A 27,963-nucleotide genomic window follows, 5' to 3' on the forward strand; every position below is an offset into this window, starting at 1 on the left:
GCATCCTTGAAAGGAAAAATCCTAAAAGCAGTCTGTCCATCCATGCATTAGTGGTGAGAGCACCGTGCATGGAAAGGAGAGGGTCACCACTGGCAAACTTCTTCTCCAGGCAGTGCCATGAGTGCCATGGAAGCACAGGGTGTGAAAGCTGTGTTTTTGGGGGGTCTGTGGCACAGGAGGGGCTCCTCTCTCCCTCGATGGACTGAGTATCAATTGTCTGGAGGGTGAAAACCTGACTGGGGTCCAGGTTGTGTCTCACTGTGGTTTGTTGGAGTTGGGTGGTGGGAGGAGGAATGCTTTGGAAGGTTTTCATTTTCAATTTTGTGTGTGTGGTTTTTTTTCCTTTCTTTTTCCTTTTATAGTAGTATAGTAGTAGTAGCTAATAAAGTTTTGGTTTTTTTTTTCCCTTGTTATTAAGCTTGGGCCTGCTTTGCTCTGTTCTCGATCACATTTCACAGCATTCAATTGAGAGGTTGCATTTTCATGGGGGCACTGGCATCGTGCCAGTGTCAAACCATGACAAATATACATGAAATGTTCACCCTTTAATTGTGAGAGCAAACCATCTCATTACTCATCTATAACAAATGGGAGAAGAACACGGAGCTGTTGGAGCAAGTCCAGAGGAGGCCACAAAGGTGAGCTGGGAGAGCTGGGGGTGCTCAGCCCAGAGAAGAGAAGGCTCTGGGGAGGTCGAATTGCAGCCTCTTAGTACTTGAAGGGGCCTAAAGGGAAGATGGGTCAGACATTTTAGCAGGGCCTGTTGTGGCAGAAGGGGTGATGGTTGTAAACTGGAAGAATGTAGATCTAAATTAGACATAAAGAGGATCTTTGCTTTTTATGCTGGGGGTGGGCAGGCCCTGGCACAGGTGCCCAGTGAAGCTGTGGCTGTCCCTGGATCCCTGGCAGTGCCCAGGGCCAGGCTGGGCAGGGCTGGGAGCAGCCTGGGACAGTGGAAGGTGTCCCTGCCCATGGCTGTGTGGTTTTTAAGGTCCCTTCCAACCCAAACAATTCTGTGACTCTAGAAGCAAGGCAGTGCACTGTGGGACCAGCGTGTGTATTCCTGTTCTTCGTGCTATCCCAGGAGCTGCTGATGCCTTTGAAAAATACCTGTTGGAGTCTGGACACTGGCAAAATGAAAGCTGAAACAGTGGAGGCTGTACAAAGAGAGGAAAGAATTGTTCATGGAGTGCCAAGATTCAGCACTGCCCATGTGTGTCTATCCACCTGTGATGTCCCCAGTGGTGTTTTTATGACTACATTGTGACCTGCCAACTGTTGCCTTTATAAGGCTGGAGATTTCACTCATTGCCTTTGGCCAGAACTTGCCAAAAGTAACTGGCAACTTTCTCATCCCCACACTTAGAAAAGCGCATGGTGCTTCAAGTGGTTTGCAGCTGGCCAAGAAAGCAATTCCTGTTTTCCAACTGTTAAATGTACCACAAAAATGTAAGATTGTATTTCTGGTTGGCAATGAATAGCTTCTTGCTGTGCATTCCTGGTTTTTGAACTAAGGTGCCTGTGGCAAATCTTCTACAGGTATGACAGGGCTAACTGGGATTTTGGAGTGCAGTAATCACAGAGGGCCATCCCATGTTTCCTGCTGGGTTCTGGAGACCACTGTGTGGGGAGCACTGTCCAGAAGAGCAGCAGGTTGGAGTTAGGGAATAGACAGAAAAAAATTGCTCCTGGATTTGCTAGGGCAATCCGTTGTTAATTATTTTATTTTCCAGCCCTGAGTGTGCAACTCAGAGGCATGTCTTGGAGTTAAATAGATCACTGGATGTGGACAAGTGTTGAACTGGTCTGTTCAGCATGTTTATAGAGTCACTTCTGGCCACAGAATGGTCTAATTAATCTTAAAGTGCTCTGTTGAAATATATTATGATTTGATGGTTTTTTTGCATTGGCCTTGAGTACCACTTAATGTCCACACCCACCCAGGGAGTGAGCTGGAGGCTGCAGTACCTCACAAGGAGTGTGTCCCACCGTGCTCTGAGAGGCCTCTTGATGCACTGGAATGGATTTAATTTGTGCCCTGTAATATAGAGCTCCTGCAGAATCACAGCTTGGCACATCACAAGTTCTTCCTCAGCCCCTTGGTTTGGTTATACAAATCTCCTTCTGCTGCTCCAATATTTCTTTTCATCATGGGTTTAACGCTGTCCTCCTCTCAAAGGGGCCTATTCAGTCTTTCACCACCCTCAGCCAAAGCAGCATCACAGACACTGCTGACTCTTCTAGAGAACTTGGAAAAAGTCATTTTACTTTCCATCAAATCTTCCCTTCTCTCAGCAATTCCTGAAGGCTTTGGTTGGTTTCCTTTTGCAGTCTTCCAGAGAATTTGAGTGATTAGCTTGGAAAACTATGACATGTTGAGAGGTAGTTTGGTATAGCCATTAAGGTGTTAATTCTGCCACTTGTTTTATCCATCAGGATAAACTTGGATTTTATGGCCTTTGGGTGTGACAATAAGCAATTAAGTCAAGAAAATACAGTATATGTTTCAAATTTACACAAGGCAGGCAATATGTGGAAAAGCTGACAGTAATTTATTTGTGTTTCATCCTGCTAACCTGTAATTGGGGTAAAATTTCCATTAGTATCTAGGAGGACTCTGTCACAGAGCATTCCTGAGACCGTCTCTACACTTGAATTCCAGGAAATTTTCAGTGGAGGCATTTTGGTGTGTGACAGGTAAGAGTTACATACTCCATCTTTGTCATGTGCATGTTTATCATCTGTGTGCTGATGACATTTCAGATGGGACCCTGGGGAGACTCCTGCACTGACAAACATCCCCTCAGTATAAATAACTGCTCAGACTAAACACATTGAAGCAAATTTTTGTGTACATATGCTGATTTCTGCATCCTGTGTCAGTACCTCATACAATGTGATCTTTACCCAGAAAAGTCAAGTCACTAAGGCTAATAATTTCAGAGTATTTGATTACATGTATTCTCTGGTGTGACAGATGAACAGCAAAGAAAGCAAAGCCTCTTTCTAATCAACTCCAGTTACAAAGAAGTCTTATTAGTAAATCAAATTTAAAAATACACTACAGATAGATGCTATATTAAAAAATATGTCCATATATGTTGAAAAACAAATCCCTTTACTGTCATTGACAGCTTTTTTCCTTTTCCTTTGTTGCCTGCACAGGCCATCATGTCCTTGTCTGGGTCAGCTGCCATTTCTGGAGGTCCTTGGGTGGGTCTTGGCACTTTGATTTCCTTGTCTCAGAGCCCCAAGGTGTGCTACATCTCCATCATGATGTGGATGGTGGGGCAGAGGGAGCTCTCAGAGCTCACACAGCCCTGATCTGCCAGACAGATGTGCTGCTGGGACCGAGCCAGGCTGGACAGCTCAGCAAGGAGGAGCACAAAGTCCTGTTCTGGGGAGGAGCAAGCCCAGAACACTCTGGGGGCACCCAGCAGGGAGCCAGGAAAGGCCCTGGGGCACCTGGGGGGCACCAAGCTGACCAAGAGTCACCAGAAGGTGAAGTGTGCCCTGGGCCGTGCCGGGAGCATTGTCACCACAGGTCAAGGACAGGATCCCTCCTTGCTCCTCACTGTGGAGCTCATCCCTGGTCTGCTGTGTCCAGTTTGGGCTCCCCAGTGCGAGAGAGACAGGGACATACTGGAGAGAGGCAAACATTAGGAAACATTTCCTGTTCTGCTTTTAATGGTGAGTGAGGGGGACAGAGCACCAGGACGGTTGCCCAGAGAGGAGATGGAGTTTCCCTCCTTGGAGATGTTCAAAGGCTGCCTGGATGTGGTCCTGGGCAAGCAGGTCCAGTTAGATGGCTGCCAGAGGTCTCTGCTGACCTCAGCCATTCTGAGGTTCTGCAAAGCTGGAGTGGGAGCTGCAGATGAGAGCAGCTGCTTGTTGGATTTTTGGCTCTCCTTTCTTCCCTTCCCTCTGTTCCCATGCCCCTTGACCATGGTAAAATGTCATTTTTCTGACCAGCTGGACTTTCTGTTATGAAAATGATCTTGTTTCCATATAAGAAATAGTGTGCTTATTGGTGTGGTTTTAGTATCAATCTCGTGCCTTGGGAGGCTACCTGGAACAGAGCTAGACAGTGTTAAAGGAATGAAGAGGGATTTATTAAAAGGCCTTCAAAGGATGCACCTTGGGCAGTACAAGAGCCTGGCCAAGATGGACAATGGGTCACAAGTTTTCACATTTTATAAGTTTTGATCCATTTCCATATTGGGGTTAATTGTCCAACTACAGCTCCAGGTTCTGCAGTCCCATCTCCCAGGCTGCTCTCCTCAATTTGCTGTTGTTTACACCTTTTGGGCCTGTTTGTTGTTTACACTTTTTGGGCCTGAAGCTGCAGCAGTGTCCTTGGTTCTGGGGCTGGGCAAGGATTGGTTTGTCTGACTGACTGTGAGGAGAACTTGGCAACACTTTATATGAAGTTCAGAGTTACATACTAATGCAGTACAGAATCTGGAAAATATGAAAGCTCAAACTTAAGGCATCAAATCAACAACAGTTTGTTATAGCTATGAGAATTTTGAAAAAAATTTAATGGAACCTAAATCTTTACCTAGTAAAAGAAGGAGCCACATTCTGAAATCCATTATAATGTATTGCTCTTCCTTCTCATCTCCTTTGTCATAATAACTGAGTGGCTTACAGATTCCTGAGACAAGAAATCTGGCTAAAAGACACACTTACATATATTTACAAGAATTCAAGTGTATATCAGACATGCCAATTGATGTGCCTTATAAAAGATAAGGAACAAAATGACATCCTGTCATCATTAGGGCTCTTTCTTAGATTAATCTGAGAACTATATATATATATATCTAGTGTGAACAAAAATTTCTGTCAATATCTGACCTTAGTTTTGAGTTCTGGGCTTTAGACTAATTATTAGAATTAAAAAAAAAAAAACAACACCTTTATATGGCTTGACCCCTTTGGAGTGTCCTCTGTATCATTATTTCCTGCCTGCTTGGAAGACTTTTGTAGCCTTCAACTGTGTATAGAAATAAATCAGCAAACAACTGTCTTCTCAATTAGACCTGAATAGGGGATTAGAAAATTCCTGATTTCCTGATTAGAAATTCATGGCTAGAAAAACCTGGTTGTGAAAGCTAAAGAGCACTGGAAGGGACCCTGGTGCAGGCAGGTGGAAAGAACATGGGAGATGTGGGTTAGCCCTGGAGTGTTCCTGTGGTAACTAAGAATAGCAGTTGGATAAAGGGAAAATGCTAAAAACAAGGAAGTGGCACAGAAGAAAAAAAACAGTAAGGGAGCAGGGAAAGACACTGTAGGTACAGAACAGAGGAGGTAAAAATCAAGAGCTGGAGTCTGTCAAATAAAGTCTTCAGTGGCAGGGATGTTTTCTGGGTCTGCTCCCTCCTTGCTCTCCTGAGAGTTTAACCAAGAAGGGTTTTCCTTCTGTGCAATTTGGATACCTCAAATTTAAGGCAAAGAGCTTCCAGAACAAGATAAAGAAATTTTCTGTTGATTTGAGCTTCAGCCATCTCTTTCTGAGCCCTTAAGTCTTGATACAGCATGTGATGTATGTTTTTCCCCTGGTTGCTGCAGCTCTTGGACATTCCTGCCTGAATTGCAGCTCCTGCAGCAAGAAAGGTCAAATAATTGATTGCTCGGAATGGTTTGCTTCAAGATGTACATGTGGGATATACATTCATCTTTTGCTGATCTTTCCTTTCTTCCTCAAAATCCCAGATATGTCTTCCTGCTTTTGGGAAGTGTTCTTGGCAGCAGGAGAAGAAAGGCTGAAGAGTTGATTCCTACAGACATGTCTAGAGAAAAAAACATCTGATTTTTATATTCCAAGGCATGGATACCTTTAAGTATATATGTATGTACTATGGGAGTATGCCACCATTTCCTGGTGGCAGAATGACTGAAACCCCTGATGGTGGATGCTTAGCTGAGAATGATTAAAAAATGTCCTTATAGCCTTGGGTCCTTCTTTTCAGGTGGAATAACCTACATAAATTCTTGTCCTGATTTTTGTTGAATATGTGAAAATGGAGTTAAACCCAAACCCTGCATTTTTAGCCTGATACTTTGGCTGTGCTGAAGGCTGGTGATGTCCCTGTGGGCAAAGACAAGCTCTAATCCCTCACTGGCCTAACCAGTCCTGTTTTAGTGGCCATTTGGGTGCTGTGGGGGCAGGTTTTGTGGTGCTGGTTACACAATTCTGGAGACTGGCATTATTATGACCCTTCAAATAAAAGCTCAAACCCACAGGAATCCAGAATGCATTACAAAACACAGCTCTTTTGCTACAACTGCTTAATCAGTGCCAATCTCCCTGGTTGTCTGCTCCCTGAAATAACATCCAGCTTGTGGTAACACGAACGCCATAATAACGACTGTCCATTAAATTTTAAGAGGCGTAAATTCAAGCTTCAGAGCTCTCTATTTTGATTACCATAGACATGGGGAAATTTGAAATATGCACTTGAGAAACTAATGAAAGACAGAAGGCTTGCTGTGTTTCTGACTTGGTTAACACTTGGGGTTTAACATCAGGCACTGGCAGATCGTCTGGAAGATTCGGCATTTGCACAAAGCACAGTAGTGACAGCAGGAATTCAAGTGTGGCTTGCAGGTTTTGAAGGTTGGCACACAGTTAGCAGCAGGTGGAGGCCTTGGCTTTGGAGATATCTTGCGTTTAGCATTTTTCTGGAAGATAAAAACATGAGAATTCGTTGACAGGTGAAATGAGGGTGGTGAACAGTGGGAGGTTCTGGGGGAATGAGCAGCTGGCTGTGGCAGTGGAAGCTGTGCTAGCAATGCAGAGGTGTGGTGGGGCTGGGAAATGGGAAAGAGTGGCTTGAAAACAAGCCCCTGAGCAAAATGACAAACCTCATTCGACCATTACTGGATGGAGCTTTGGAAAGGGTCTCTAGGAAGGAGAGTGGCAGCAGTGAAGAAAGGGGTGCCAAACTGTACTCAGATGGTGAAGTTACCAATAAAACTTATTAAGGTGTTATGTTTGGATCTCCCAGCTTTTCAGGTGAGCGAAAACTCCCTGTCAGTCTCGTTTGCTAGGCTGTGACACTGAGAGAGCAGGACAGTGACCTGCCAATGCTCCACCTCGTTGAGCCCGGTGATCTTGCATCCGTGGGAATCCTCACCTGCACACACAGTTCAGGGAGTGGAAAAAGGCCTCTCAACTCCCCCAGGAGTGCAGCTTCTCTGCTGGGGACGTGGAAAGGTGGAAAATTTGGGGTTGCGATGTTGCCCTGATTCTTAAGATTTTCTAAAGTCTTCTGAATTTACATTCTTGTAGAGAACTTTCTCACACAACTTTCTGTAAACAATCTATTTACCATTCCTCCACAGAGGCAAAGAAGTTTGATGTACTAGTAGTTTGTCCAATGTCATTGGAGAGGTGGCACATTCACCCTCCAATCCACTGTCACTTTTGAAAAAGTATAAATGCTGGAGGCAGAAAATAAACTTCCTCTTTTTCACCTTGCAATAGCAGCGGCTCACGTTGTGCTTTCACGTGTCCTGTGGTGACATTGCTCACCTGGGACCTGGGAGGGATCTCTGAAGCCCAGCAGCTGCAGGCACCCTGTGCACTTCTGAAACTCCGAGTTATGGAATTCTCTGGGTGGGAAAGGATTTTAAAGCCCATCTCGTCCTACCCCTTGCCATGGGCAGGGACACCTTCTGCTATGCCAGGTTGCTGCAAGCCCTGTCTAACCTGGTCTTGGACACTGCCAAGGATGGGGCAGCCACAGCTTCTAATCTTCTTCCCACCATTATTGTTTAACATCTATTTTTACAGCATTTAGAGCTTTAAAGTGTATGTAAATTACTTAAATCATGGAGTGACAGTAAAAGCCTTTCAAATGAATGCACCAAGGGAAACTCTAGAAGTAACCAACTGTTCTAATCCAACAAAGTTTTTTGAACAACCACCTACCTTGGAAGATTTCTTGTTCTCTGCCTCTTTCCTGCTGACTTTCTGGGATTTTCTAGTTAAATCTTCAATGAGAATAGCACAGAAAAATGTGGAATTAGTTTTAGAGATTTTTATTTTGATGAGATAATTCTATTTTTGTGAGAGAGGAGGCAGATAACCTGCATTGCCGCCTCATTGCTGCATATTTTGCAGTGATGTTCATCTCAATTTAGAGTGTCTGAACTCTGTCACTGCTGCTTGTGCGAAGCAGAAGAGCAGCTGATATTTGTATTTTAGAAGGGATTTTTTACACATTGTTTAGTAGATGCAAACAATTATTTCAGAGAAATAAAATTAAAGGTCTCTGTGAAAAAGATTGGGGTACTCATACACAATTGTCACAAAACAAAAATAGGAAAAATCTTTAGAATTCCATAATTTCTTCTGTTAAAAGGTGGTGCTACATGCATAATTTTGGAAGGAATTAACAAGTGTACACTGCTTTCCACAAGCAAAAACTCTGCATCTGTGATGCCACCTTTCATTCTGCAGTTCTTTGTTTCTTCTCCCACTACGACCTTGTTTTACATAATGTTCCTTGCAAAGGTGTTTCATTCACATGCCTGTAACTTTGCTCCCTCTATATATTTGTCACCATATCTAATTTTAGATATTTATAAGTGTGTAAATTCCATTACTTGTTTTGGGGCTTGTTATGGGCTCTAACATAGCAAGACTGTTAAAGTGTGAGACACTTCCCAGCTCACCAAGCTATTGTGGTATTTTTGATACCTTTATTCTGGGTGTGAGTTTTGTAATAAGCACTACCTGTATGTAATGGATGACTGAGGTAAAAAACATCCATATCCCCACTGATGAATAGTGGCTCCTTATCTATTCCAGGATCCTCTATCAATATATTTTTTAATATTTTCTAATTGCTTGGATTGACTGAGTTGCAGAATGAAGAACAAATATTTTGAACTGGTTTGGGGGGTTTTATTTATTTTCTTTGTATCATTATAAGTTAGAGTTATGCCTCTCTAAGAAGCAGTGGGGAGAAATGTGTTACAGCTCAGCCTGTCTGCCATGTTAAAAGCACAGGCTCACTTATTGAGAAGATGGAGAAATCAGCTGAAGGGATCGTATTTTATAGCTCTGATTTTAACTGGGCCATAAAATAGGTATGGGAATTGTGAGAGTGAAGGCAGCAAAGATCCCAAGGACCATGAAATGGTACAGCTTGAGAGGCTGCAGAACAGCACAGGCTTTGCTAAACTCTCAGTTAAACAACACTGAGTTAACTAAGGATTCAGAGGTTCAGATTTCTTTGGAAATGTATGTGTGGGGCAACTGTTTCTCCTTAAATATATGTTGTCCTGAGCAAGAGCATGGAGCAAACACAGGAAACAAGGTAAGAACCACAGTGCTTTAAACTAAAAACATGCAGAAAGGAGCTAAACAAGAGAAGGTTTATTTTTTTAATTATTAGCATTTTGACATGGTTATGAATGTTCTGTACCTGATTATCTCCAAACACCCGTGAGTTTCTTGAGAGAAGTTGGTGCAAATTACATGAAATAGTTAAGGCAGACATGAAGAAAGAATCTTGTGAAGCAAAGTGTTAAGCATCACCCTAAAGAGGCTCTTCCCAAACAGGGCAGGTGGTCATCTGCCAGTGACTGTACAGACAGAGTTAGTCCTGTCTTGAACAGATAAATTAATCACCCCTAGCCCTCCCTTGCAGTGCTCTTTTCTTCCCCTGTTTAAAGGCCAGATAAACTGAGGTTATATTAATACCTGTTAATACTGTTAGTTTTCCTACCACAACAGAAGACCCTTTAAACCATCACATTGTTATTTTTTCTCATATGCATAAGATTTTCTAAGTAAGATTATTTCCCCTATTAGCACAAGACCACTTCTTTTCAATATAAAAAGGCTTATAGTGTGATGGGAGCTGAAGTGAAACCGGTAAAACTGAAATAAATTGCATTTTTTTTCCTCTAAACTGAGATTTACCACACTGTCATTTTTGGATGCTACAGTCACCACAGTTCTGTGCCCTATGAAGACAGGCAAAGTTATCCAAATAATTCAGAATAATCAAAAGCAGTGTTTCCTGAAAATCTTGTTAATTTGGCACTGAAGGGCAGGTTTTACTCACCTACTATGGAGATGGGTGGAAGATCTGAGAGGTCCATTTTGCTCCTCCTGGACAGGTTGCAGTCAGTCTTCTCCTCAATGACCAAGTGGGAATCAGCAGCCCTGAACAGGCTGTAGCAGAGCAGGAGGCTGAGGAAGAGATTCTTTCTTGCCATCATGGAGAGGAAAAATTCCATTGTCATGAAAACCAAAGTTGGCCAAAACCTGTAGAAGTGATACAGGGATATGAATCTCAGCAATGGTTTTCTGTCATGTTGTGAAGCTTTAGCAACAAATATCTGACAATTATTTTATTTCCAGTACCTTGCTTCTGGCACTGGGATACCTAAGATTGTAGTTGTAAGAGCGGAAAAATGCTATTGCAAATACAACTCCCTGAGATGTTATTTTTTCCTGATTCTTTTCTCAAAGGGTTTATTTCCCATAAGACGTGAAGGTCCTCCCAACTGAGCTTTATAATGGTTATTATATGGCCAAGGGCAGAAACTCAACCACCTATTCAAATTTTTTCTAGGAAATCTTGTCTACAAAAATGTGCTAGAAAACATAAAAAATAATGACAATTTAGTTGTCATTATTTTTTATGTTTTCTAGCACAGTCTCACATTTTCCCCCCAGTCTCAATTTGTGTTTCCTATTAATTTTCTGGTCTTAAAAAGAAATCATGAAGTAGTATCTTGTTTTATTAGACCTCCAAGTGACTGCTCTAATCCCATATAAACCACAGCCATAACTCATGTGAGATATAAAAGGCCAGTGCTGTAAAGTGTTTATGTGCCTTGGGGTTATGCACTGAATAACTTCCAAAATGTGGCAAAGTCTTGGATTTGGGGATACTCATGGAGGCACCTGAGCTGTGGAGCGTGGCCATTCACCTGAGGTGACAGTCCCTGCAGGGTACACCAAGCGTGTCACCAGCCTGGACTCCTTTTCTTGTGCTTCCTTGTATTTCTAAGCTGATTTCTAGTTCCATGTTTGTCAGTTTTCTGCGGTGTCAGGGTTATGGGAGCCTTGTTTCCCCAGAGGCACTGCCAGTCTCCAGATTTATGTGTGACTTTGTGTCAGTGAAAACCTGCTAGATGCAATAAAAAGAGCGAGTGAAACCAAGTGTTTTGGGCCATTAATGTGGTTGTAATGACTTCATTACTGGGGAGTTAAAAGATGAAGAATTTCTGCCTTGGGAGAGCTTCAGTCTGGTCACTGCTCCTACACCAGGTCTCTTCTACACCTACTTTTATAGCCCCACTGACCCACGCCTCCCTGGGAGATGGTCAGTATTATGCTGCTAATTCCAAGTGCTTGGGATCAGTTCTGGAATTGTCTGTTCTGCACACCGTGTTCATGTGACAAATCAGTGCTGGGGGCATCGAGGCTGCTTCCCCTGGTGGCTGTAGCTGTGCCATGAGGATGCTCACCTCTGCTCTGGGGCCAGGCTGGGAGCTGGGGGGGTTCAGTCTGGAGAAGACAAGGCTCCAGGGATACACAAGAACCCCTTCAGCCCTCATCAGAAAGAGGGAGAGCAACTGCATATCCAGACAGAGAGTAATAGGACAAACCTGAATGGTTTTAAACTAAAAGAGAGAGATTTAGATTGGAGGCAGAAGTTCTTTACTCGGAGGGTGGGCAGGCTCTGGCACAGGTGCCCAGAGCAGCTGTGGCTGCCCCTGGATCCCTGAAGTGTCCAAGGCCAGCCTGGATGGGGCTTGGAGCAGCCTGGGACAGTGGAAAGTGTCCCTGCCCATATTGGCTTTAAGTTTGGCTCCCAACCCAAACTGTTCTGAGAGTCCATAATTCACTCCTGGATCTGTCTGGGCTCCATTGGAATTTGCAGGGATGCACGTGCTGGATCCTTTGTGGTTTATACATCTGCATGAGCTGCAACTGAAAGAGACGTTGAACCTGAAGTATTACAGGGGAGGATTAACCTCTGGGGAGGCAGTGCTGCTGTGTCTGAAATGCTGTACAGCTGGAGTCATTCAAAGCAGATGGGAAAGTTCAGACCCTGGCTGGATCAGAGGAGTCATGGCTGTGGGTAGGAGTCTCCTTTGAATGGGTTAATTCAAATTTTAGCATATCAGACGTGAAGAGCCTTTGATTTGATTCTGAATCTGAGAGGAGGAAGTGCACCTTGTTTAGAAGGCTCTAAAAATTCCAGTAACCAAAAGGAACAAGTCCTGCCATGAGGATTTTTTGTTGTTATGGTAAAATCGTGGGCTGGAATTTTCAATTACTGCAGTTTAGTAACAATAACAAGGTGACATTTCTGTGTTAATTCTTTACCTACTCTGATCTTGCAAACTCTGGTACAGAAGCTCAACCCTTGCCTGTGTAAATTGCCCATTTTTAATGGGAGTATGTAAAAATATTTGCTAAGTCATGATCCTACCCTCATCTTTTTCTTATCTTCAGAAGAGTTTCCCTTTTATTTGCTCTTCCCCATCTCCCTTCATAAAAGATGTCCAAACTTCACTGAGATTTCTTGATGCTTCCTAAAAACTGCTCTAACTCCTACCTACATGTGTAAATAACCCTTAGGTCATAACCATTCAGCTCACAATTGGAACTTCTTTTCACCTAACAGATTTTACCAACCTGAGTACCCCTGGTGATGTTCATATTCTAGGCAGATATTCACAATTCATACAAGAATTAAATAATGATTTGTGTGCCCAAAAGCTTGGCTATGTTTTCCAAATATAGAGTTGGTCAAATATAATATCTTGCCTAAAAATTTTAGTCTGCTATACATTTAAGTTTCCCAATTTTTCAGATCTAGGTTTAAGGGGAAGAAAGACATTTTTTATGGTGAGGGTGATAAAACACTGGCACAGGTTTTCCAGGAAGGTGGTCATGCCCGAGCCCAGAAAACATTTAAGATCACGTAGGAGGGTCTTTGAGCAACTTCATCTTAGATGAAGATGTCCCTGCTCATGGCAGGGGAGTTGGACCAAATTACTTCCAAAGTCACTTCCAACCCAATCTATTCCAAAATTCCATGACTGAGGGCTTGTCTGTGGCAGGTGAATTGAGACATTTGGGCTCTAATTCTTTCCCTGCTCTGAGCAGGAGTCTGTGAGCAGCTGAGCTCATACAGGGATGAAGGAGGAGAAAAGTGGAATCAGAAGTGAAGTAAAAAGGTGTTCATGGCCCCAAACCTGCCAGAGCTCAAGGAGTGTCTGGAGAACACTCTCAGGCACAGGGTGGGATTGTTGTGGGGCCAGATGCTGGACTTGATGTTCCTTGTGAGTCCTTCCAACCTCAGGATATTCCATGATTCTATGATTAATCTTGGGTTTCCCATTTTGCATCATATTGCAAAACCCTTCCCTAAGTTTGTTTTCTTTTTCTGGCATTAAAGAGAGATTTACTTTTCCATTTTACCCATTAATTTCCTTCTGGGACTCATCAAAGGCTGCTTAAAGCAATTAAACTATTTTCCTTACCTCTAGATGTCTTCACATCTGTTTCTCTCTAAGCACTTACATTTAAAAGTTTATATTCCTTTTGAGCCCCTAAAATTTTAGAATAAATAGCCTTAATAGTGGAATCTTGAGAGGAGGGTTCTGATTTCCCTAATGTTATTAAAATGAGCAAGGAGAACTTTAACATATGATTTTTACATTTTTGGTTCTGGAGATTTAGTCTTGCCCAGCAATGAAATTTAAGCATTAAACTTTAGCTGCAGTTTAGCAAATTATGTCAGGAAATAGTTAACATGTTGCAGTGGTTTTGATTATCAAGGGAATGACAGAATTTTATTTAAAACCAAAACAAAGTTTCGAAAGCTTCAAAGTTTGCTGACTGTCATCAGAGATCACAGTACCCTTTTCTGTCCCATTGCCTCTCTGCTTTGGATTATTATATTAAATATGTAAATAAAGCATTGGGATTTCTATGGGATGCCAGTGTGTTACATCCAGATTTCTGCTCCTTTTCACCCTTAACTTGAAAAAAAAAGCCTGTAACATACTATTGACCAAAGGCAAACTGACAAGTGGCATTGGAGGCCTTCTCTCAGCTCATTCTCATTCCTTTGGTTCTTTCTTCCAGACTCCATCTGGTCTTTTGTGTATTTTTTTGTCTTTCCCAAGAACAGGGGCCTGGTCCAAGAGGCACTGTCTCTTCTCTAGTTCTCCTATCCTGACCCCACAATCAGTTCACTGAAATGAACTGTGTTTGTTGCACAGACAGAAGTGCACCAGAGAGAATTCTATAGTGTTTGATGCTATATGCCGTTTCTGTGCAACTTTACCTTCAAAAATTTTTTAAACTTACTGAACTTAATCTAGCCTTCTTCTTCCTTTTATTTCAATTTTCTAGTCCTCCTTTCTGTTTTCTTTCATTTTCAGCCATCCACTGTGCCCTGTTACTTTTGACAGAATTCCCTTTCAGCAGTTTTCTCCTGCCTGCCGTGTATTTAGCTCTTTTTCCTGTGCACACTTTTATTGCTTCCCTACATTTGTCCTCAGCATCTCCAGCTGGACAATCCTGAGGAATAAAGCAGTGAAACTGAATGAGATGCAGTAGTGCAGAGGCCACAGTCAAACAATTTAGCTTGAGAGCAAAAAGCCACCAATTTCTGAAGGTAAAGACTTCTGGATTTCAAATGATAGAAGAAGAACTGGTTGTATTGTTCACAGTATGACCAAAAAGTGAGAATGTGATGCAGCTGTGTATAAATAGACAATTGAATTCTAGGGTGTGTCTAGAGAAGTATTTTCATAACTGAAATATAAAAGTATTTTCTTAACTGAAATATGAACATGTTCAAAATTTTATGCACATACTGGTCTTCATTTAGAGAATTATGTCCAATTTTGGTCACCCATGTGGAGCAAAAATCTGTGTAAGTCAGAATGAATGCCATCAAATAATAATAATTGCTTGAGATAAAAGGTGATCCAGCAACATCTCTGGTGGTCCTGTGCTTTACACCCGATTTCCTTATACTCCACTAACAAAAGTTTCATTTTTTGTATCAATCCTTCCTATGATCTCCAAATCTCTGGGGCTCATTGATGCCTACAGAGCAGATAGGAAGGTCAGAAAATATAAAAAGATTTGCCATATGCAGGAATATTCAATGAAAGGCATAATTTGGCTTGTGTATATTTAAAACCCCTGATTTAGAGATGCTGTATATATAATTGTGTACACAAATATAAATGCAACCATTTTTAACTCTGTGTGTGTGTATGTGAGGGAGGGGACAGCTCAGCACAGACTCTTTCAAACCATCCTGTGTATATTTTTCTCTGACAGTTATGCTGGTTTATCAAGCCCCCTCTAATTAGGCATGTGCCAGGCTTTTTAGACCAAAACCGCTTGAGCTTGGATCAGCTGGAAATGAAGAAAGCAAATTTCCCTCTGGAGGATTTCCAGCTGAGTTTTCTGTGCCATCATAGCTCAAATTCCAGGTGGAAAAGGTGGGAATCACCTTCATGGCAGTGTGGAGGCCGGATTCACTGGCTGTCAGAAACAGCTGTGGTAAGACTGAAAAGAAAGAGTCCTCTTAGAAGAAAACTTGTCCATCACAGCCTCTAGAACTCAGGATGAATGACTCTGCTTGTTCTCCTCTCTCCTGCTGCCTGTTTGGAGCCATTCCTGCTCAGATTATCTGTTCTTTGTTCAGGATGGACAGAACAGCAAGCTAAAGTTTGAATTACAGGAGAAAAGGTTCAGCGGAGATGTAGGGGAAACCTTTGCCACGTGTATAGGTAGGGCAGCCCTGCAATCCTTGCCTGGATAGAGTTATTCAGTCTCCAAAGTCTGGGAGATTTAGGAATGAATTAAATGTCTGTCAGTCAGTCTGCTCTGACACTTCTCATATTCAAAACTAACACAGGTTCAAAAAGGGCTCCCAAACCAGACAAAACTGCACTCTGCCAGGAACTATCCAGTGTGAAGGTGTATTAAAGCCCCATCAAGGGTTGGATCCTTGTCTCACTTGCCATCCTGATGTCAGATGCCACAACTGAGGATAGAGTGAATATTAACACTAGAAACAGGTAAATAACAGAAATACTTAGAAGGAACTCTGATGTGAGCTGGGCTCTACCCAGGTGGAAAAGGCCCAGGGAATCAAGAATTCTAGCGCCTTTTTGCAAGGATGGGGATGAATGATGTGTCTCTTGTAAATGGTTTCAGGGATGTGGTCTGTACCAGAGCTATTGTGCTCAGTACTGTTTGCAATGGATTGCAAACAGTACTGGAGTGACTACTGAACCCATAATTTAGAGGAACCTTGAGAAAGTAGCCTGAAATCCCCAGAACAGGACTGGATAAACAAAGTGCTGCTAAATACCTAGGAGGGGGAAAAGCTGTAATGAAGTTGCAGCTTGCAAAAGCAAACAAAACCATTGGGATCACATGGTCTGATTTTTTCCAGGACAGGCTGGAGACCCTACCTAGATTTCAGTATTTCAGGCTTAACCAAACCAAGTGAGAACATCTCTGGTAATTCTTTGCAGCAAATTTGTCTCATTTCATTTTCCAGGAACTGAATCCTTCTAAACCTTCTTATTCGTTGTGAAAAATACATCTACTTTCTTTTTCTCTCCTAAAAGGTACTTGGATGAGCAAGTAACTTCCTAATAATCTCCCAGCTCAGGTGGACAGGTTGAGCCTGTAGAATTGCTAAATATAAATTACTTCTCTTCCAGTTCTTTAGTTATCCACATGGCTCTACTGTGCAGCTTGCTAATTTTTCATTACAGGCAGAGGTAGTGACCTTAACTGTGCCAAATCTCCTTACTCCACTCAAGTCATCTTTAATCAAGTTCTCTACCTTCTACTCCAAAATACTGCTAGGATTCGAGTCAAGCCAATGCCCACAGCATGGCTTAATTATCCACAGGGCTTACATCCCAGTGGCTTAATTATCCACAGGGCCATTAAGTCCGTGATAATTACCTGGCTATTCCCTGCCTCACTGAAAAGAAGCTTCTCACCCAACTTCACTAGTTTAAAATTAGCACTTGATCTGAGGTGGCTGTTTAGCCTTCCTTCAAGGTACAGCTTGGAATTTTAGCTGTCTCTGAAGAGTATAATTTTGTTTCCTGCTTTTAAGTAATTATAACATTCTGTTTTAATACCATCAACCTCATATAATATTTTGTTGATTTGAAATGACATGTGTTCCTGGTCCCAGGGCTGTTTGGAGCTGAGGGACAGGACTCTTCCATTGTTTGAAAATGTACTCATGTCTCCATAATGAGATTTAGGGGATTTTTAAAAACATTCTTTATGTGCTCTCTCTTGTTCCTCATTTTCTGCATGTTTAAGTCTTTCTAGCTCATCTGGAGGAAATCTAAAATATGATGATTTCCAGCTCTGTTGAACTGTCTCTAGAAGAGTGAGCAAGAAGTGCCTTGGAATATTGTATGAAAGACAAAGTTGTCAAGCTATTGCTGCTTCATTTCACTTTCCAGAAAAACCCTTATTTTAAATACTTTTCCTTTTGCTATCTTGTAAGAGCTTGCCTTGTCTTGTAAGACATTAATTTTTTGACAGGTCCTTTTCCTCTCTTCCAGTTCATGACTAGACACAGGCTTTACTGACATGGATATGTGAGATTTCCTGTTGGTATTCCCTTTGAAGGCTCTGTTGTTTTGGGGTTTGTTCTATTTGTACATTCAGAATCAAATCGGCTTTTATGTTACAATCCAGACATCTAAAATGTGAAGTTGTTTTTTTTAATGGAATATTTGGTCTGTGACTGGTGGAGACTGATGGTGGGATTCACCTCTGAAATCCTTTGGGCAACAACAATCCTTCTGGCCATGGGTTAATGTGATAACTAAGAATAATGATCAGTTTATATCTGGGGGTAAAAAAAAAAATAATTTGCTGTCTGGCTGTTCCTGCTGATCAGTTTTAAGCATCTTGCTTGACAGTCAGAGGACAGAGCTGGGAGAGGTGCCGAGGTCCATGTGATACCTATTTGCTGAGGGTGAGAAGCAGAGTGAGGAACAGGAGCTGTGCTGTTGGCAGAGGTTGATGGGGTGCAGCTGTGCTGCTCGTGGTGATCCATCCAGGATGTTGCATCCCAGATTCTTGGGGCCCTGGGTGTTTCTTCCCTGCTCCAGGTGATGGAGCTGGCTCTGATACAGCACAGCTGTACCCTGGGATCAGGATGCAGGGGCAGAGCCCCCCCTCCAGGGTTCCCTGCTTCCCTTGGATGCCTGGCAGAAGGGAGGAATTCCTGCTTAGCTTATGGCAGACACACCTGCTGAAGGGAAACTTGAAGGGGCTATGACTAAGGGATTGAATTTAAAAGAGAATGCTAAAAGTCTCTGTGTTCCATGTGTAATGGGGTTGCTAAATATCATATCCTTGCCTGTATCCTTGACATCCTCAATGAGAGGGTCTGACTCTAATTAATCTTGGTTTGTAAACACAATTTCTTCTTGAGGGCACCACTTGCATATTGGTGACACATATTGGCCCGTCCCAGCTCAGGGTGCTGAGTGGCAGGGAGGGGAGATCTTCCTGGCTGCTGATGGGGAGAAAAGGAGGTTTCTGGACACTCCTTCCACATTTGTGGAAGGTTGTGTTATCCTGACTGTGGCACAGACATTTGAGAACACTCGGAGCCATTGGATTCACATAGAGTAGTTGCAAACTTTATCTGCTGTACTCATGTGCCTCCAGAAGAAATGAGGAAAAAGAAAACAAGAATAAGGTTATTTGATTTGCTCGTCTGTGTGTGTGGAAAATCCTGGGATCAGGGACTCAGATGTTGTGTCCCATACAGAAGGAAGACATTGGAGCAATCTTGGGTATCTGTGCAAGATCAGTGAGAGATCTGGACTGTCTCTACAAAGCTCTGTGAGGCACAGCTTCTCCATGGAAGGAGGGAGATCCATGTGTAGCCCATAAGTGGGAAGCAAGGATGAAGACAAATTTCTGCAAGTAGCATATTAATGGACTACTGCCCACAGGAAAATAGCAAACAATGTATGAACAAAGTAACAATGGACAAACATCCAGGAAAAAATGTGTTGTGCATTTGGGCTGAGGAATGCTGTTCTGGGAAGAAGGAATGCAAAAGGGTTTGGCATTGATGTAGAAATGAGCTCGCAGTGTAGCACTGCTGTCAGAAGTGCAAATGGAGCTCTCAAATGGGAAAACTGGAGCAACTTCAGTAGGAGGGGGATATTTGTTTGAGATCAGCGTGGCTGTGTATGGAAGATGCTCCACGAACACCACTCATTTATTGGAAAGTGTTTGGATAAACCAAAGAAATTGAAAAGTATGTCTAAAAAGAGCCTCAGCGCTCAGTTCCAGGAATTCCAGTGGGAAAATGGAGAGTGTCTCACTTCCTGAATGTGCTTGGCAGGACTGGAATGAGGATGGAGTGAAAAATGAGTTTTCAAGCAAGATGACAAAGCTCTAATGGGGTGAAGCTGCCAGAAGTAGGAGCCAGGTCCAAAACATTTCCAGGATTTGGACCATTCTGGTTCAGTAACAACTGTACTTCAGAACTTCTGCCTTTGGCTTTTCTACTACAGAAAATTTATTTTTAAGGTTTTTTTTTTTTCCTAAGAAATACAGCTTCTAAGCAAAATTGCTGGATATTACATCACTGTTTGTGTTATGGGCTAACTAATGACTAGAACTTCAGTTTTATTTATCATCTTACCAGTCCCAAGCTGTGCCCAAGTGCCAAGTGTGGATGTTCACTCCAACTCTGGAATTTTGGGGACTCATAAAATCATGAAAACAAAGATGTTGCTTTTACACTTATGGCATTACAGTTTTCCTACAACTTGACCTACCTCTCTACTTACTTATTTCCTAGTGTTCTTTTTTTTTTGTTTTTGTTTGCTTTATTTTGTTTGGTCAGTGTTTTTTTCTGGTTTTTGTTTTGTTTTTTTGTTTTGTTTGGGTTTTCTTATATCTTACATTTTGATATCTCTAAAACTGCTTTAGGTCATGGAAAATAAAAGTTACCTTCAGAGTGTCAGGTATTGAATCAGACCTATTGAAGCAGTCCATTTCAAAATCTTAAGAATATACTGAAAGAACAATCCTTGAAATTCAACATATAAATGGCTAAAAGCGCAGCATGAATTTTAAATAATAGATACATAGATATGATTTATATAAGTAAATAAATAATATATTGTTGTATTACTATTATTGTTGTTACTGTTATATATGAATAATAAATATTATTACACACAAATATATATAATAAATATATATATAAAATATATATAATAAAATATACAAGTATATATAATAAATAAAATAGAAAAGATATCCTATATATTTATATAGAATAAAAATATATATTATAATAAAAATATATATCTAATTTTATATATATATATAATTTTATGTATGTATGTGGTAACATATGTTACATCTGATGATTCACTCTGGGCCTCTGGATGGTTCCCCACTGGGAACTGGCCACTTTCTTGATTTTTCTTTTAAGCAAATACATTTCCACCCACAAAATACATGGATGTCTCTGCCAGCTGAGCCTTCCCAGAGTGTTCCCCAAAAGAACGTCCCTGCTGCCACCAGCAGCTGGGCCTGGGACCTGCAGCTGTCCGAGCTCAGCTCCCCCTTCCAGGGCTGCTTTCCCTGGCACAGGAAACGCCTCAGCTATGGGAACTTTTGAAAAGTTAATGACAAAATTAATTTAAAGTTTCGCCCTCCAGGGAGATACGAAGAGACTGATGTGCACACCCAGACATTTTTAACTGGGATATTTCTGTTCTCAGGACAAAACTCGTACTTCATATTTTGCTAAACAGTTAAAGTTATCGTGTTGAACGGATTCAAAATACTTAATTCAATACTATATGGAATGTAATGTCTTTCTCATTATCCCAGGTTGTTTTCTTTAATGGCATGAGCATTTCAAAATGCAGAGAGAAGCAAATGGAAAAGATGTAGGGAATGTTCCCTGCAGAAAGTGCTGCCTTTTGTCTCCTGATCACTCAAATTCAATATACTTATTGCAAATTAAATAAAAGTTTAACCACCCGAGTAAAGAAATTTGAAGAGAAATTGTCTGATTTGATTGAAAGAAAAAAATATGAGTATTCCACTTATGTTGGGTTTTTTCCATTAAATTTGCTTTTTTAAATAAATGTTATTAATAATTTAAATATAAGTTAATATTTCTTCTATGCAAATATCCTCCATGAGCATGCACACTTAATTTACAAGGTGTTAATTATTTATTCAAGGATTTTAGTAGGTGTTCAGTTTGCAAAATACTGGGGACTGATTAATGTGTATCTTTGCTCCTATGTCTGTGTGTAACATATTGAAGGGAATGCTAAAGAAAAGAAAAATATATATTTAAGCCAGCAAAATCCTTTAGTTTTCAGTGAATTGGTTTTTTTTTATGTACAGGAAAAAGGGAATATAATTAGGGAAAACACTCTGGGTTTTGTGTATTTTTGCATTTGGACTAGGATGCTGTGAAAGCTTTCTGAGCCTGCTTCAGTGGGAAAAAAAATAATTATTCTGTGAAGTGGGAAATGCATCAGGCAATGAAACTCTGATATTTATAAAGCAAACATGGGATGTTCTCAGGGAAAAAAAACCCAAACTAGAACAAATAACCAAAGAAAAACAAAACCCAACTAAAAATAGCAACAAAAAAGGCTCCAAACCACCATGCAAACCAAACGACAAAATAATCCCCCTCGAGCCCTAATAAGCTTCAAAAGACCTTTCTGAAAGGGATTTATTAAGTGTCTAAAATGACAGACTTGAGCCTATCCAAATGAAATGCCTGGAATTTTAAAGGGACAGGCAGGGGGACAGTCCAGTGATGCCTCTGCAGGACTTTCCCTGCTTTGGTCAGAGCTTTTCTCACATTAAGAAGATGCCCAGAAACTCCAAAATTTCCAGGCCCAGCACCAGAGGCACTTCAGAACACACTGAGCTCTCCTTTGCCTTCGTGGTTTGGCTGAAGGGCAGCAGAAAGAGAGAGCTGTAAAGTATATCTAGAGAATAAAGCAAGGAAAAGTAGACAACAATCTGGACAACAGAAAGAAAGGAGTCCTTTTTGGAAAATAACAACCACAGTAAAATTACCAATAAAATTGTTGATTTTCCAGTGACTGCAGGGTCTATAAAATTGAGTAGAAATGATTGTTGAAAGAAAAATTCTGGTGCTGAAAACAGCAGTCAGAAATGATCTCTGCATTTTGTATTTTTGTTAACGGTATAAAGAAGCCATTACTTGCTGAACTCACACAAAATTAAAGAATATTAAGAATACTAATGGAAGACTGGACAATGGGGTATGTGAAGTGTAGGATTCGTTTTGTGAGGTGCTACAGCAAAAGCTGATAGGGCAAGTCAGAAAAATAATTACAGTCTGATGTTCAAAGACGAATATTATCACTCCTAAAATAGATAAAATCCAATCCCTTATCTTTCTAGAGTTATGAAAGTTTCAGGAAAATAGAGATAATTTTAGCATTATATCATCATTTTAGTTACTACAGTTCAACAGAGGAATAAAATAATATAACTAAGCAATTGGAACAGTGTAAAAATACAGCTTAGGAAATGTAAGTTGTTAATTTTAATGTACGTTAGTTCGAATGTACGTTATTAAAATCATGTAATAAAAGAGTAAAGAGAGATAATGTAATATCTAAAATAATTTCAGGGAAAAAAACCTTAGAAGCAGACTAAACGAAAAAGCAAAATTTGCAACCAGAAAAAAAAATTTGAAGAGACAGAAACACCAAACGGAATCGAAACAACCTAAATCGCAGGCAATGCCTGGAACAGAAGGCTTTGGAGTAGAACAGAAAAGTGGAGCAAATAAATGCAAAAGAACAAAATGGTAAAAAAACCAAGTTAAGAGAGTTTGAAAACGTTGCCGCTTGCCAGACCCGTGAGGGAGATCTGCAGGACTGCTCTGAGGTAAAGGCAGGCGGATCTCCGCGGCGCTGCGCGGCAGGCAAGGGACCGGCTGGGGCGGGAGAGGAGGCAAGGACAAGGAAAGGCCCAGTGCGGGTCAGGGCTGTGTCCTACCGGAGCAGAAAGGTGTCCCGGGCCGGGCCCCGGGCCCCGGCAGCCGCTGTCTCGTCCCGCCGCTCCGCGGGGAGGGCGGGCCGGGCAGCCGAGCGCTGCCGGCGCTCCCGCGCCACCCGAGCGCGGAGCACAGCCCGATGGTCAGTCTGCCCTGCTTCAATTCCTGCTTTTTATCGCTTCTCCCCTCGACCCCCCCCTCCTTTTTTTTTTTCTTTTCTTTTTTTTTTTTTTTTTTTTTTCCTTCCCCTCCTTCTCTCTTTGCTGTCTTGCGGTAAAAACATCCATTGGAAAGTTGACCCTCAGCCCCTCCTTTTCCTCCCATTTGAAACCCACCAGGACAGACCCGGTTCGGCCGTCTTCAGGCAGAGGCGATTCCAGCTGGGATTTTCCTGTCACTCAGGTAGAAAAGGATAGATAGCAGGGAGAGGGAAAGGCCTGCTGTAAACCCCATCCGTTGTGCTCTACAATGCTTGTTTCAGGCTCCTTGCTGCAGGGTTCACGATCGCTGTGGGCGCTGGGCAGCTGCAGGATCAGCCCCTCAGCCACCCCCGAGGCAGCAGAGCTCGGAGGTTTCCATTAGCTCCGCTCCAGTGACATAGGTCTGTGCAGTCACTAAGAGCCAAATTCGAGGAGAAGCTATTTTTCTTAAGCTTAATAAAAGCATGTACGAAGACCAGATGAGTTTACCTGAATGTGGGTGTGATTATTCAAGACATATCAAATGTTCCTTTATCATTTCAAGGGTTACATTATACATCTCCATGGTATATTAACGCTTTGTGTTGGCCATTTTGCAGCCATGTGCATGTCATGTGTGCCATGAGGGTTGGGTTTTTGGGATTTTTATGCCTACTTTGGTGAGTTCTGTGCAAAGGGATAGAAACAAGCAATGGTTGAGCTCTTCAGCTGCTGACAATGCTGCTCCCGTTTGCAGCCTGGGGCACCAAAAGCTTCTGACAGGAAGGAATTTCAATGCAGCAATGAGTTTTTAGGAAGCTGAATGATTAAATTTGATTTAACAGCCTCCAGAATGGTTGTATAATAAAAATCGACTGAGGGGTTGAAGCTCTGATATGAAATAAAACATCAGCCCCTTGCATTTCTGTCTTATGAGCAAGTCTGTATTTTTTAGTGCTGAGGATCTCATCAGGACTATTCTGGGGAAGGAAAAATGCCTCTTTAGGAGGTCATTTTTTTTTTTTTTTTTTTTTTTTTTTTTTTTATGTTTCTCTCAGTCAGCCTGCCAAACTGTGTCAGTTTAGGTGAGAAAGATCATAGAAAGGTAACACGAGCTGACTTTACAAGACTTGAAAAATTTGTAAAGAAACATGGGGCCATGGGAATTGCTGCCTTGGAGCAGGAACTACTCCTTACATCCCCAAACTGGAAAATTCCGTAAATATCTAAAGCTGTTCATTTTAGTTTTTACTACTTCTGATTGAAGGTACTAGTAGTTCATGATGCATTGTTTTAGAGTGCAGAACGTCTGCTAAAGGAGATACACAGTGCTTAGCCTGTTTTTTTTCTAACAAGCATCCAGGATGTTAGCTTGGATCTTGGGACACTTAGGGGTTACCCACCAATGGAGTTCCTGCGTGAAGGAAAGATGTGTCCAGCCACCAGAAATATTGGGGACAAAAAGGGACTTCTCTGAGTTCTTGAGAAACAACATGGGAGGGACCAGGTGGAGAGGAAGTTGTTGAAGAAAAACACCTGAGCAGTGCTCGGAGCAGCTTCTCTGAGGAGCTGTGTGAAGACACCTGGAACAGCAGGGGGGACACAGACCTGCATGAACATATGGAATTTCTGAGGTTCTTGAGAGATGTATTTCCCTTGCTCCTGCTTCACTTTTGTTGGGTGATGGGTTTGAAATGGGGCACACTGGTAGAACTGGGTGAATTTCAGAGGGTTGGGATGTTGGTTTTTGAAACTGGCATTTATGGCATGAAAATCTTTAACAGCAACCAAATCCTTCATTTGAAAGCATTTCAATTACAGAATTATGTGCTGATATCTGCAGGGGAATTGACAGCATTAGCAGTCTTCCTTTTGAAAGTGCAATTTCAAAGTTCATGTTGAAAATTTATTTTTTTAATCCCCCTTGAAATAAAAGCTCAGTCTAAATTACCCATTACAAACCCCCTGTTTTTCAGAACTGCTGTTTTCTTAATTAGGGACAAATTGTTCTTAGCTTACCTTCCAGCCTTGAGACCCTGAATTTAAATCTCATTATATTGCATCCGTTTATGGGATTAAATTAATTTTCTCATTTAAAAGAGAAAGAGATTCCAGGGATTTGTTCTGTGCTGCTTTGTAAAGAAACTCCACTGTCATGGTAGACTGTGGTTTGGGTTGTCAGACATGATGCAGAACACCTGTATGCACCTGGTTTGCATACACTACCAGTCTTGTAAAAATTTAGTGTGTCAGCACATTTGGGCTTCTTTTCTTGGGTTTATCTCAGTGTTTCATTTTCTCCCTGTTTGGCTCTTTTTATTTTCCATTCTTTTGCATTACAACAAAATCAAGGTATTTTGCCTTTTCTTATTCTCCTTATTCCACAGTTAGCACATCTTGGCTTTTCTTCCTCCTGTTCTGTACATGAATGTTTTCCTCTATGATATTTGTTTTCCCCAATTTTTCCAGCCAAATTTCCTTTCCTCTCTGATGTGTTTTACACTCTTCTTTATCCACCTGTCTTTATCTGTCTTTCCTTTATTTCCATCACTTTTCCCAATATCCATGCTTTTTGATCTCCTTCAATTCCCCACATTTTGTCACCCTCCCCATCTCCTCATAATTTCCTGTGGCTCCCTCACCATGCCCTCCATCACTCTTTGTTCTGACTCCTTCGTGCCACCTCCCCTTTGCACCTTCCCCTGAGCATCTCTTGCAGATGCAATTGGTGGCATTGGAAATGGGTTGAGACAAAAAGAGTCCCCACAAGGATCTGGGTACATGTGGGGTCTGTTTGATTCACACCAGGGCGAGTGTGCACCCATCATCTGCAAAGCCCTTTGAATAGTCTGTGGATTGTTATAGATCGTGTGTTTTAATGGCCTTGTACCAACTTGTAAAAGGATTTGATGTCTTTCATGGGTATATGAGATCTGACTTCTATCAGCAACATCTCTTTGATTTTTGGGGTCATGTTCCTGGGACAGAAAGAAGCTGAGCCTGACAGAATGCAGCTTGATTTGCTGCATCTGCACAGTGCAAGAATCTATTATTAGTAATTTTTTTAACTTTAATCTCTGTTGCAAATGTTTTTTATTAGGAAAACATTGCTATTCTGAAAACTTCCTATCTTGGCTTAAAAGGTGGGGTTTTTTTCTAATATATTAATAAGAAAGTTAAATTAAAGTGCTGTTGTTAAAAAGTCTGCCACAGGTTTCAGTAGGCAGAAGGTTCTCTGCTTCTGTGCCAGTATGGAATGACCATTTGAAAGGACAGTTAGAGATTTCATATGATTGTGCTGCTCACCCCTAAGAGGAAAAAGAAAGTCTTTGGGCAGTCAAACAGTACAAGGATGTGAAAGGCTGGCAGAACAAAGTAAAAATTCAGCATTTTCATGCTTTGATATTTGGTTTGGTTTGGTTTTTTTAAATCCAGGCTGAAATCTTCTCCTGGAAGAACAAGCTCTCAAACCTCTGTACGTAGTAATAACTTTCTTTCATCCTCTAATATTAAATGACAGCAGCAATAATGTGCAATATCAGGTTGTGAAGCATCTTGTCCTGGTCATCCAATGAGTCTGATGTGATGTAAATAAACCCAGCATTAACTCAGATGTGAAATTCACTGCAGTTGAGATTAGCAAAGCCAAAGAACAAAAGTTCTAGTTGATTAGAACTAGATGAAATTCATATCCAGATTGGTGTAAACTCTGGGTAATTGGCTTGAAATATTAACCAAAGAAGGGATGGATAATTAGGTTCAGCACCTCCAAAGATCTCCTGTGTTTCTTGAGACAATTGATCATTTGTGCTTTGAAGCTGCTTCCCATTTTCTCAATCAGCCCCATTTGAGAAGAGCTATTCATCTGATAACTTACTTGTCAAAACTTGCTAGGCAAGGCAGGACAGAAGCATCAAGACCTGTGGGTAATTTAAGAGATGAATTTGTGCTGGTGGTTTTCAAGAATCCCAACCACTGTAATGGAGATCAAACACATCTCTGAAACTGTTCAGTCTAAGCCAGGGATCACAGAAGAAAATAAGCAGGCCAGGAATTATTATCTCATTTTATATAGGGTTTCTAGAGAAAGATAAAACCTATATATGCACACACAGAGCACTGTGCTCCAGACCCAGGCACAATGCAAGTCCTCTACTTAAGATACTTGTATACAGAGCCATAGAACAGAATCTCAGAATGTCCTGAGCTGGGAGGGACCCACAGGATGCCCCAGCCCAGCCCCATCCCTGCACAGACCCCCCAACAGCCCCACCCTGGGCACCCCTGGCAGCGCTGTCCCAACGCTCCTGGAGCTCTGGCAGGTTTGGGGATGTGCCCATCCCCTGGGGAGCCTGGGCAGTGCCAGCACCTCTGGGGAAGAGCCTTTCCCTGACCTCCAGCCTGAGCATCCCCTGACACAGCTCCAGCCATCCCCTCAGTCCTGTCCCTGTCACAGAGAGCAGAGATCAGAGCTGCCCCTCTGCTGCCCCTCATGAGGATGTTGAAAACCCCAGTGAGGTCTCCCCTCAGGCTCTTCTCCAACTAAACAGACCAAACCCCCTCAGCCTCTTGTCATACGGCTCCTCCAGACCCTTCCCCGTCCTTGTGGCCTCCTCTGGATGTTCTCTAAGGGCTTAATGTATTTTTTTTATATTGTGGTGCACAGACTAACCCCAGGACTG

The 27,963-nt window shown here is 41.8% G+C and overlaps 1 protein-coding gene across 1 annotated transcript; it reads right to left on the reverse strand.

Annotated features, from left to right (window-relative positions):
• Nucleotides 1–2,937: 2,937 nt before the first annotated feature.
• ASIP (agouti signaling protein) lies at nt 2,938–23,245 on the reverse strand. Its single transcript, XM_012570184.5, has 4 exons — nt 23,105–23,245; nt 10,086–10,288; nt 7,940–8,001; nt 2,938–6,687 (listed from the first exon to the last, which is right to left on the reverse strand). Exons 2-4 carry the CDS (start codon nt 10,264–10,266, stop codon nt 6,511–6,513), a joined length of 420 nt encoding a protein of 139 aa, XP_012425638.1. The 5' UTR covers nt 10,267–10,288; nt 23,105–23,245; the 3' UTR covers nt 2,938–6,510.
• Between the last annotated feature and the right edge of the window lie 4,718 nt (nt 23,246–27,963).

This window comes from Taeniopygia guttata, chromosome 20 (assembly GCF_048771995.1).
Source record: "Taeniopygia guttata chromosome 20, bTaeGut7.mat, whole genome shotgun sequence".
Taxonomy (NCBI): domain Eukaryota; kingdom Metazoa; phylum Chordata; class Aves; order Passeriformes; family Estrildidae; genus Taeniopygia; species Taeniopygia guttata.